This window comes from Centruroides vittatus, unplaced genomic scaffold (assembly GCF_030686945.1).
Source record: "Centruroides vittatus isolate TY-2023 unplaced genomic scaffold, ASM3068694v2 contig_349, whole genome shotgun sequence".
NCBI classification, from domain to species: domain Eukaryota; kingdom Metazoa; phylum Arthropoda; class Arachnida; order Scorpiones; family Buthidae; genus Centruroides; species Centruroides vittatus.
In genome coordinates, this window is record NW_027122172.1 from 2,920,108 (window position 1) to 2,932,861 (window position 12,754).

Here is a 12,754-nt window from a genome sequence, read left to right on the forward strand (position 1 = left end):
GAAATTACGTAAAAATATATATAATTTGATTTAAAAAATTTTTTTTCTTTTTTTCTAGTTCGCCATCTTTCGTCGGTTATGCGAACTATTACAAGGTCTACTAACAATAATCGGAAGACGGTAGAGTTGGTGGGGATTTTAATGCCTTTCTTAAGAAAAACTCGTTTTCTTAGATAAATTAATAGTAATTTTAAGTTGTTATGATAATTTATGATAGATATAAAGTTTATTGCAACTAATAGTGAGATTTTTCGTGCTTAAGAAGTTTAATTTGAAAAGATAAGAAGACCAACGCCCGAATTGCGTCACTTGAAATGCTTAGAAGTTGAAGAAGACATAAAAAATGGGAAACAGTCACAGTAGTTCGGAATATCGTGAGCAAATCGGAAGAAATCGGACTATCGACCGTCTTAGAAGAAGCATCAGGGCGAGCTTACATAAAAGGAAGAGGGAAGGAAACAAGTGGCACGATGATGAAGTTGCTGTTAGAAATGGTGTCTGTAGCTTTCCTGTCAAGTATTTAGGCTGTGTGCAGGTATTCGAATCTAGAGGGATGCAGGTTTGCGAGGATGCGCTGGAAGAACTACGCAAGTCGAGGAAACATCCGGTCAGGGCGGTTCTGCACGTTAGCGGCGACGGCATTCGAGTGGTCGAGGACGAAACTAAAGGACTGTTAGTCGATCAGACTATAGAGAAAGTCTCTTTCTGTGCGCCGGACAGGAACCACGAGAAGGGCTTTTCTTATATTTGTCGCGACGGAGCTACCAGAAGGTGGATGTGTTACGGATTTCACACTATGGGAGATTTGGGAGAGCGTCTGAGTCATGCCGTCGGGTGTGCGTTTACGGTTTGTTTGGAGAAAAAAATGAATAGAGATAAGGATACGACGGTTACTGCCCAGACCGAACCCTCCGCTTTCGTTAGAACGGGCTCTTTTAAACGGGCGCCGTTAACCGAAAGAATAAAGGATCCTCAACGATGTAAACTGTCGGAACCGCCGCCCGTGAAGTCCGTACGGAATCCCCACGCTATAGAAAGACCCCACGCTCCGACGCTAATGCTCCAACGGCAGGCTTCCTGTCGACGTTTCGGAAAACTCGACCGCGCTTCCCCTTTTAAAAGGCAGCTTTCGTTACGAATAACTGCTTTACCTTCCACTCAAGCCAGGCAGCAAGCAATGTGCTTAAATCCTATTGAGAATTTTCATCAACCTATTATTGAACTATCACCCATGAGTGAATTCCTGAACGAAATTAAGGAGATAAATAGCGATCCAAAACTTTGTAAAAGTAATAGTGCAGTATCGACCGACGAAACAACGGACATAAAAGAACAAATTCCAAACGGTAGTAGTCAGTCGGTGAATTCTGCAAAAAGTATTCAACCGTCTGTTTCCCAAAAAACTGATATTTCTAAGCAAGAAAAATCAAAAACACTGTTTGAAATATCTTTAGAAGCACAAGCTCGTAAGAATGACATTCCTAGTCCCGGAGAATTTGACAAAAAGTGGATGGCGTTAGACACTTGCCAAAATATTAATTCCAATTCCATAAAAACTTTTGAGGTCCACATGTGATAATCAGGTGCAATAGATATGGTAAGATTTGTTAAACTATATAATTGTATTTGTGTTACCATTTACATATGTGGTTTTTTACACCATAAATGTGACTTATGATTACATTCTTTAAATATTTTACATTTTTATAATATACAGGGTGAGGAAGTTGCTGTTTTAACAGGGTTGGTTTTAAAAAAATATATATATATATATTATTTACTTATTATTTAACTGACTCATTTTAAACAATAATAATTATTGCTTCAGTTTCACTGTACAATTGTTATATCAAAATTTGAATATTAATAAAGTTTACCTTTTTATTATAGTTTTTTTAATAAAATGTAATAAATTATCTTTATTTTATGAAAAAACGAGTTTGTTTTAGATTTAATAAGTACTGGTAATTGGCCGAAAGATACGTTCTAATATCCAAAAAAAAAACACATTTTAAAAATTAAATCAATAAAAAATAATATTTAAATATTAAATTTTATTAATATAAACAATTTCTTAGCATTATCGAAGGTTAAATTTTTATGTATTTATGCTAAATATATAAATTTACAAATTAAAACATAAATAGATATTATTTCAACATATTTGATAACGAGAGATGATTTCATCAGAAAGCAATTTACTAGTAATTGATAGTTCCTAGTATACCTGTGTCAGAATTGTTTCATGGCAAATTGTGACACGGACGTAAAGAAATAAATATTTAAGTCATCTGTGTGTGATTAATTGGTCAAAGACCTCAATAAAGTAGTTTTCAAAATTTTATATTCTTATGTCCTGATTTGTATATTTAGAAGTATGTCAGGGACTCCAGTAATGAATTGATAATTGTGACAGAAGATATCAGAGGAATGATCTTAAATTTTATGAGATGCATTTATTATTAGAATAGTATATAAAGATCAGGTTAACTCTGGTTTGAATCATGTAAAGTAACTAGTGATAAATCAAGTGAGGTTTTTTCAAAATTAATAATCCAGAAATGGAATGATTTTATATTGATTCTGCATTTCTCTTCCAAACAATCTACAGCAAAATTATTTTCTTAATTTTACTAAGAAATTGTTTATTCATTTTTTTGTTTACTATTTATCTAGCAGTAAATTTAATTTAGTTATAACTGTCATTCCAAAGAAATTGATAAAATTAATCAAAGTGTTACAAAAAAATATTTTTTTTATTGAAATTAATAATGTTATCAATAAGAATTTAATTAAAAATAATTGTCATTAATAAGAACAAAAGTAAATTCATTTAAATCAAGAACTGTGTGCATTGCAGGCCGATGTCAATGATCCATATAAACACGTGATGCTTTCATTAAATCCATTAAATTTGTCAAAGCAAACGATAACGTGTATAAATGATTAAAAAAAAAAACTTGATATGCTAAGTTTTGTATCATTTTAATTGTGTTAATTAGTTGAATTTTTCAGGCATAAAACATTTAAAAACCAGCCTATAACAATTTCATTATGGTTTCGGTTGGGCGAGAAAATTCGAAACATTGAAGAAACGCTCATTAAAACTTGGTATAAAAAATTTTCATAACTGTTCCGATTAAATTTGCATACAATATATTCATGCTAAAGAATATAAAATATCGTTTTACGCATCCTGCAATAGTAATAAGAAAAGGAATCTCCATAATAATCTATTTAGAAACAGGTTTGATATAAAGCTACCACCAAAGCCGAAATTATCGGGCTGGAAACGGCTATATTAATTATAAATTACAAGATAATTTGCTGATGATGACTATTTATAGGTTTGATATAAAATTAATGCTATGCCTCAAATTTAACCTGAATTAATTAAATAAAACAGTAAAATTGCCCTCGTGAATTTTCGGATGAGCGTTGGTCCTCTTTCTCAACTTTCGACTCATCTCTGCCCAATGGCCTTTCAGTTCTCGGTACCAGACAGACAAGTACCTAATAACACGTCAATGGCGTAACCTGGATTTTGAGAATATGGGTACTGCTCGAGGCAGATTTGGGGGACGGGCTCGTGCTCCGTGTCACATTTTTCGGAGAATGTTAATCACCTCAGTCACGTCGTCTTACCTAGCTGAAGGAAGTAGAGCTACCTTGTCTATAATTCCTTTATAATTTCTTATACGATCATTGATGAAATTGTGTTTGTGCATTAAACGCTCGACAGATAATTAAGTTTTTCAATAAAAAAAGTGAATTATATACTGTACAATGAAAAATTCAAAATATAAGTATTAACATTAAATTATTTTTATCAACATGCTGTAAATCCATGGTTGTCATAAGAAAAAACAATCTTTAAGAACTTTTGTAAGCTTCAAATTAAATGAAATATCTAGTGAAGTATTTTGCAATGTCTACTCTTTCTTAGTAATACTGTATATCCTTGATTGTAGGAGATTCCCATTTTTACCATCTAATTGATTCTCAAACAACCGTCGGTAAACAAGCTCTTGTAAATCGAACTCTCTTTCCCCTAGGTTTGTTTTTATAAATTGAAATTCTATTATCGAAAAGACACTTTGAACAATATAATACTGTATCAAAAAATAGAACATTTCACAAGTAGTAATAGAAAATTTATACTAATTATTATTAAAACAAGATCAGCTATATTAATAAATTGTATATTACTGCATATAATATGACTTAATTAACATTTTAAGAAGATGTAGATTCTAGATATGGTACATTACTGTTTTTAGGCTAATTCTCACCCCACACACATATCAAGTATTTCAATATACAGTGAAACCTCGCTTTGTGACCATTTGTGAAATTCCCATGTAAAACCTCATAAGTTTTAATGAAAATCAAACTCTATCTTGGTGGCCACTGGAAACATCACTTAAATGGTCAAAATAGAAGTGTCCTAAAGTGACATTTATCCCCATTTACTTAGTTATCAGAACAGAATAATCCCACATTTTTCAATTCAACACATTATGTAAGGCATTTTAAATTGAACTTCGTTGCTGTAGTTTTGGAACAGTTTGCCGAGATCTGTATTAATTAAACATTTAACAGAATTCGGTGCAGTACTCTATAGTTCTGTATATCAATTTTTTTTTATACCCACCGAAACGATCACCCGACCTACGTGGCCAGAAACCGTATATGCCGAGAGTGGCCACGTAAACGAGGTCTCACAGTATTTAAACTTCTCTCTTCGTGTTCTTGTACATATGACTACATTATGGGTGTCCACAGAAAATTTTCCAGGGGAGTCAAATAATTAGATCAATGAATTTTTATTTAATTATTTAATTTTTTTGGGTTTTCTCGCAAGTAGATTATAGAATACGGTATTCCATCAAAGCGTCCCACGGTCGAGGGTGTAAGGTTACGTACCTCGATCACTTTTGCAATTATAATTTATGTAATTTTTTACTCGATCCCAGGGAGGACAAGTGTTCCGTTTGCTTTCTTCCATAAACGCCCACGGCTACACGATCAAAGGACGAGGATCGTTTTAGGAGGGTCGGGATCATATCGTAGCCGGTTCGGATATTTTCATAGATGGGTTTACTTCGATATATTCTGTTCCTCACGTTTTCCATCACGAGCCAGATCGAACCCACGAGGAATGAAATCTTTTTCCACGTGCCTGGAAAGTGCAGAAAGTTAAAACTAAAAATTTTTTGATAGCAGGTGGAAAAATTACATATTTTGTGAGGATAAATGGCTTAAGATTTGAATAAGCAATAAATAGTCTAATAATATAACAAGTTTTATAATTTGGCTATTTATAAAATTATGACAGTAAGTTACTACCGGTATGATAATTTAATAAATATCATAAAAACTTTTACAGGTGCAAAAATATATTTAGTATAATTACTAAGAGAAGTAACGTGAACACGATTTGTACTTTTTCCGATAAGCTTCAAAAACAGTAAACTCACTTTTCCGACCTTATTGGTTTACGGAAAACCGTCGCGAGGGCTAGTGGTTCCCGCAATTTCGATATCATAAATTGAATTATGTCTGTGGAAATGACCATTTTAACTATATGATCTATTAAAAGATGACTGAAACAAGAAAAAATGCAGCATTCCATTTAGTCATAATAAAAGGAACTTTATACCAACCATAAAAGTGAAGGTTATAAAACTTGCAGTCTTAAAGCGAGATGTAATTATATAATTTGATTATTTTTGTTTGTTTCTTTTTAATACTTATATATAAACGAATATTCTTATATCAAAAAATTAAATATAGCAAAATTAAAGTGGATATTTATATAGAAAAATGTTTTTACCTTCATATAAATATAAGTAATTAATTGTAAAAATGAACCTGGAGAATTCGTTTTAAATTAGCATATTTAACAAGGAAACTGCATTAAGTGGGTTAATGTTACCCTAGGTGCCAAGATGGCGGCTTGTCTCTGATTCCAGCAAGAAAACAGTGGGACGCTCGTTCTAACCTAACCTAACCTAGCCCAATCTAATAAATTACCAGTGGCGTGCCGTCATTGGAAGCAGGAATCGGCGCTTCCTCCTTCCAATGACCTTCCCTTGTATTTTCTAAAATATAAATTTTCATATTTTAACGTACAGTACTTTAAATTAAAATTAATATTTTATTATAACTGCGTTATGTATCTTATTACAAATTTCTATACTACATGTGAAAAAAAACGATAAGATTGCTATTGTATATTCGAATATCAGTGGCGGAATGGAAGCGCTGTGTTGTCGAAACCGGGTCAGCTTCCAAGCAGCCAGATTATAGGCATTGGCGCATGCGCTTTACAGAGCACCAACATCACCCGGTTTAGCCGGTGGAAGCTACACACGTATAACGCTTCCAACGATTCTATCTCTTAGCCACTGGGTAGGGAGCATCTGACTAAGTGAATCGTTTAAGATTTAAAAAGTAAAGAGTATTCAATGCTATTTTTATGTACTTTTTTTGCAAAGTTATATTTGATTATAATTTTCTTTTAATTATACTGTAATTATATTGATAGAGATACTTTTTTCGGCGATCGTGCGATGATCGGGAGTCGATTCGCTTTCTCCGCTAAGCCTATCACGTGTTTAACAGGCAGTCCGGCAAGTCGGCCATATATACTTTCAACGGTGGCAGATGTCGATCCACGAGCACACCGATCGTCTACAGTTCGAGTTAAGTCCGTTTTGCACACCCTCGCGCTCATCGACCTCGGGGACTACGGTTCCTCAGTCTCGCTTGCGGTCGGCTAGTACTGCGAGCCGACCGCGCTATCGCGATCGGGAGTCGCGATGCTCGAACGAAAGGGAAAAAGAAAGGAACTGGCGTTCGACTGTTCGTACTCCCGACGGACTCCCCCGGGAGGGGAGCCGCCGGCAGGCCGCCGATTGTTTAACGTCACTAGTTATTGATTCACGGTAGTTCTTGAACAAAAGAAAAAAAAGGAAGTGGCGTTCGACTGTTCGTGCAATTTCTTGCCTTTCAGCGTGTTTTTTTAAAATTTCTTTTCAGACTTCACCGCGAGATGCGCTAGCAACTACGGTGCCGTCTGTATGAAAGCATTAAAAAACTATGATAACTTTCTTATTTTTCGTCTCCGGTCCAAAAGCAGGGTATCGTTGAACTCGTCTCGGTCCGCCCACTTCAGATATACTCAAAATCCCGAAATTCCATAGATAGTAATCTATAGTATCCCAACAATTTTTTCAAGCGTGTTTTAATTCTTTAAGTAAATTTTATAAGAAATTTTTTGATTTATCTAAATTACGTAGCGAATCGCAATATTCATATTCGTGTCCGGACTATATCGACGAGTAACTCTTAAACATAAAACATATTATAATTAATGTCGATCCGAACGAAGACGTACTAAAAGAATTATACGATTTAATATCATTAATATTCAAGGTACCATCTACCGGTGGGTCTGCCGAGCGCAGTTTTTCGACCGCGAAGCAAATTCATACATTGGCCAGGAACACGCGGTCGGAGGGAAAATTGTCGTCGCTAGCGTCGCTTTCAAATACGTCGATGGAGTCGACGACCGGCGACTTTTACGATAAAGTAGTTAACGACTTTGCGGAAAAAATCGCCGAATAGAGTTAGTTTATAAAAAATTAAAAAAACAAGTTTTTCTATCATTGTTTGTATCGTATCAATTTGTATTATGTGTGTATTATTTGTATTTTGGAACTGAAATACATAAATTGTTTATTATTGTCAGTTCCAGTATTTGCTTAAAACTTTTATAGAATTGTCATGTACCGGACGGGTCTGACCCGTCACGAAAGACGCGAAAAAAACAGTTAATTTAAAGACAAATTTATTAGTCTAAAAAAACATAGGTAAAAGTCGTTTGTAGTCGGACACCCATTGTTTATATCAAACTGCCGGGCAGAAACCATAAATCGCGGAAGGAAGTCGTCTTACGATCGGTGGAAACTCGAATTCGTCTTCGATTTGAACTTTTCTCGCGTTCCGGGTAAGAGTCTCGTTACGTTTAGTAACCGGGGACCGACCACTCGGGAAGCGTGTTTGAGGGAGAACGACCGATCAAAATGGACGAAAGAAAGAACGGAGATTGATATAATCTCCGACAATCGAGGACACCCGGCACTGGGTTAACGTTCCGAATAACCAAAACGCCGTGTGTCGACGCGCAAAAGAAAAAAAAATATATACAATTTCTCGTCTATCGTGCCAACCTGTAGCCCGTGCCGCTTCGGACTTAGACCGTGTCCCCGACTCCAACGGACGAAGTCTCCCGTGCCCCACAGACTTGTCGACGCCACTGTCCCGGAGCCACCTTCGATCGACTATCGAAGAACCACATCGACGCCCGGGATATCCGAACGGCCGATTGTCCTGTTAGCCGAGTATATGAAATAACAAGACCCTGAGAGTCGCTCGGCTTTGATAGAATTAAAAAAAGAGGTTTATTAATTTCAGCGAACATAAATAATTTACAAAGAAACGATTACACACACTTACTAATTACTAATACAAATACATTTGGGACTGCGCGTAACAATGTCATCAATTAGTCCCCGCGTGCCGACAAGACAAAGAACTTATTCTAACTTATATCTAGCTTAACTAAGTACAGGGCCCTAGAGAAAGATAAGGTGGAAGAGAATTAAACAGAGATGATAAGACTGAAAATTGGTTCGAAGGGGTGACTGGCGGTAATAAATAAGAAAAAAAACCTCGGATCCGTTCCTTAATAACTTTCTTTGTTTCTGTTCGTCCCGTTTTTCTCTCTCTCCGAAAAATCTTCCTTCCTCTCTCTCCTGTCCTCCTATCTCCTCTGACGTAACCCCTCGACCCCTCGGTGTCACACCCTTTTTGTTTTTATTACCGTCCAGGCCACATGTGTCGACTAACTACCGCGTGGTTAAGTAAATAGAAAACGGAAGTAAAATTGTTACTACAGGAAGATAGTATAAGGGAAGTAAAGAAAAGAAAAAAAATAAGGTTTAATAAAGCCACAGTCCTAAAGCAAACTATTTTGTACATAGTATATGTTTATTTTATGTGCCTTTTTGTCGGCTTTTGTCAGGTACGTCTTTTCCGCCACCGCGCACGTACGAATGGACCCTAGGCCATCACTGACGCGCAATTAACTGATTGTCCCTGAAAGTCGGCTTCTTACAGAAACACAGCTTCCCTATCATCAAATGTCATGGCACGCCACTGTAAATTACCATAATTATTAGGAACCAAATTATTAGAATAGGTTAGTTTTTTTTTAACTCTTTCCGCCCTGGGGGCACTAAGAGGGCCTCTTTTTAAAAGGTCCGTTATGGGTTCGGCCAGGCCCACATGGGGCGACCGGGCGGTGAGGGACGGGGCCCGACATATCCGAACGGACCACCCCCGAAAAATTCCTGGGGATTTTTCGACCCGTTCGGATTCGATCCCGGGTCCCCCAGAGCGGTAGGCTGTCACCTTGACCGCTCGGCCATCCGGCCGCTGGTTAGGTTAGGTTAGAACGTGCGTCCTACTGTTTCCTTGCTGGAATCAGAGACGAGCCGCCATCTTGGCACCTAAGGTAACATTAACCGAGTAGTGTCCCCGGCATCCATTAAAGTTTCCATATAGCACGATTGTCTCGTACAAGTGCAATGTTTGAGATTTGCAGCACCAAAGTGCATATATGAGGAAATATCTTTCGCATGTCCAAAGATGGCACCAAACTAGATTTCATTTTATTTAAACCGTTAAATATCTCTGCAGACAATGTTGAATAGGGGAAATTTACGATCATCTCATACCTGATCAAATCTGTCAAACGCATGAAGTGTTTGGTAAGTTATTTTTAGAATATCGCGGGTTTATATTTTTACTTTCCCGGCTGTTATAGAGGGAAAGTATAATAATCCAGCAAAAATGACCCCCCAGGTTTTTACATTTTTGGACTTATGACACTTTGAAACGTCGAGAAATGCAAAAGGAATTCGGGGGCAATTTCTATATGTATGGATGTCGGCGCAGGGCCAGTTTTGGCCCGATAGTCGCCTGCATAATACAGATATTTGGCCTCCCCTATCAACGTTGATCGCGAGTAAATTCATAACCTAACCCAATCGACGGCCGGATGGCCGAGCGGTAAAGGTGGCAGCCTACCGCTCTGGGGGACCCGGGATCGAATCCGAACGGGTCGAATAATCCCCAGGAATTTTTCGGGGGGTGGTCCGTTCGGATATGTCGGGCCCCGTCCCTCACCACCCGGTCGCCCCATTGTGGGCCTGGCCGAACCCATAAAGGGCCTACTAAAAGAGGCCCTCTTAGTGCCCACAGGGCGGAAAGAGTTAAAAAAAAAAAAAAAAAAAAAAAAAAAAAAACCTAACCCAATCCATGAAATCCTATCGGTATGTTTTAGGACAGTTTCATATGATTGACAAAGAAAAAAATCTATAAAAATATTTTATTTTCATTTTATTCAAATAGATAAAAGGCATCTTTGTTCAAAATTATATTTTAGCGCTGCCATAAAATAGAATTTTTGCAAATTAAAATGAAATTAATTTAAAGACATTTTTTAAAATTTAGTATATAAATACAATAGCGAGGTTGAGGCCGAAGTTTTAAACGCGAAAAAGTGTACGTCGGACGTTCAGCGCCGCTTTCCCGTAAGCCTAGAAGTTTGACAATGGCCTTTGGAATGTCGAGCATACAGTAATTCCATTGACTTTCCAAACGCCGTTGTCAAACTTCTAGGCTTACGGGAAAGAGGCGCTGAACGTCCGACGTACACTTTTTCGCGTTTAAAACTTCGGCCTTAACCTCGCTATTAACATAAATAAAGCTTGGAGTTTGCAAAGTTTAAAAGTTTACGAACTTCAAGTTTTTGTACTTTTTACGTAATTTAAAACAAGAAACAATTGTAGTAATTATGATATTCCCACTCATAAATTTTTTTCTGGTTCAATGGATAAATCTCCCATCACCTGTTGCTTGCACTTTTAAATTTTCTGATGCAAAACACTTAACACTTTAATATTAAATCTACTGACAAGTGCAGACTAAGAAAACAAACTGAAAGATGAAAAATAAAGATAGAATAATCATTATCTATACAAACTAAAATTTACGGTTGTTAAAATTATTTAACTTCATTTTGTCGGTATTAACAGAAAGATTTATGTAACCGGCTTGTACACGCTTTATGATATTCATGCAAAAATTTATCTAATCATTTATTGATAAATAGTAATCAAATGTTATTGTTTACCCAAAATGAAATGTTTCTGACAAACTCCTGTATTGATATTCACTTTATCGGTTTTGAATTTTTTCTGGTTAATTCTCGAGAACCATGCAAATTGCCTTCGTCGTGAAAGCTTTTCAGTTTGGGTCCTCGATGATAAATAATGCCGGAAATTTTAAAAAATGACGTTCCTTTGTTTTTGAGTGAACTAGCATTGCACCCAATTACATAATAACTCACCACAGTGATATTCGCGACAAATAAACAACACAACAACTCCCGCTAAAACACAAATAAAACAAAAACAAACCACAAAGATGGCGCCGGACAAATTGCGCATTCTCAAGACGTTACTCGTGATGTCGACTTGAAACCTCTCTATAGGCGCGCATTAACGGTTAGATTCTCCATATATATATATATTGTAAATTTATATTTGTTTGTTTATTAAGTTACGGCAACGTAGCACATAGGCGAATGACCTCCCGGAAAGCCTTCCGGGAGGTCTTTTTAAGGGTAACTGGCCCCTATTCAGGCGTTACAGACGTGGAGAAAACCCGGAAAATTCCCCTTGGCCAGCCTATCCTGGCAAGGACCGAACTCCTAGTGTTCAGGGAACGCAACCGCTGGCCCACTGGTGGGCCATATGTACTCGAAGAATAAATATTTGTTGTTTTAGGCTAGTAGACTATCTTACAGCCTTTAGGTCAGGAACATCCTTTATTGAAGATACAGGTTACATACGCATTTCGGGCTTATTTTATCTTTCAACTGCAAAGGGTAATATTGACGGCCGGATGGCCGAGCGGTGAAGGTGGTAGCCTACCGCTCTGGGGGACCCGGGATCGAATCCGAACGGGTCGAAAATCCCCAGGAATTTTTCGGGGGGTGGTCCGTTCGGATATGTCGGGCCCCGTCCCTCACCACCCGGTCGCCCCATTGTGGACCTGGCCGAACCCATAATGGGCCTTCTAAAAGAGGCCCTCTTAGTGCCCACAGGGCGAAAAGAGTTAAAAAAAAAAAAAAAAGGTAATATTAAAATTCTCAACATGTATGAAGACTGCAGGTACTTTCTTAGCAGCGGAAGTTTATCGATATCTTGTATATTTAATTAACATATTATGAGATATAAGTAGGTTCGAGAGACTGTGTATTAGTATGCATTTTAACTTGAGAATTTAAGAAAAGTAGTAGTGGAGGCTGTAAACGAGCGGGCCAGTGGCGCAACGGATAACGCGTCTGACTACGGATCAGAAGATTCCAGGTTCGAATCCTGGCTGGCTCGTCTCTGTGATTTTTTTTCCCTCGACTTTCAGCGATTGGTTTGAATGTCGCGTAATTGTTTTTTTCTTTATTGTTGACGTGACTCGAGGCCTGGCTTGGCGCTGGAAAAACCGAGCGTACTCTCCGAAAATGTCGTCGTTGGCTAAGAAAATTACAAGGCATCGTTCGAAACGAATAGTACGTTCTCACTTCTGGTGTAACTGGCCTTCGGGAGAGATCTGAAACCAT

General features: G+C 37.3%; 1 protein-coding gene and 1 non-coding gene across 4 annotated transcripts; both read left to right on the forward strand.

The window, feature by feature from the left end:
* Window positions 1-72: 72 nt before the first annotated feature.
* LOC136974423 (protein numb-like) lies at window positions 73-7,464 on the forward strand. Of its 3 annotated transcripts, none has more exons than XM_067269296.1 (2): window positions 73-1,597; window positions 7,441-7,464. In XM_067269296.1, the coding sequence occupies exon 1, from the start codon at window positions 344-346 to the stop codon at window positions 1,574-1,576; it is 1,233 nt and encodes a 410-aa protein (XP_067125397.1). In that variant the 5' UTR covers window positions 73-343; the 3' UTR covers window positions 1,577-1,597; window positions 7,441-7,464. The 3 variants fall into 3 exon arrangements, with proteins under 3 accessions (XP_067125397.1, XP_067125398.1, XP_067125396.1); XM_067269297.1 differs by lacking the exon at window positions 7,441-7,464 and adding an exon at window positions 6,551-6,572; XM_067269295.1 differs by lacking the exon at window positions 7,441-7,464 and adding an exon at window positions 1,718-1,864.
* Window positions 7,465-12,454: 4,990 nt separating this feature from the next.
* TRNAR-ACG (transfer RNA arginine (anticodon ACG)) lies at window positions 12,455-12,527 on the forward strand. The gene has a single exon. It is a non-coding gene; the product is annotated as a tRNA-Arg (tRNA).
* Window positions 12,528-12,754: the final 227 nt, after the last annotated feature.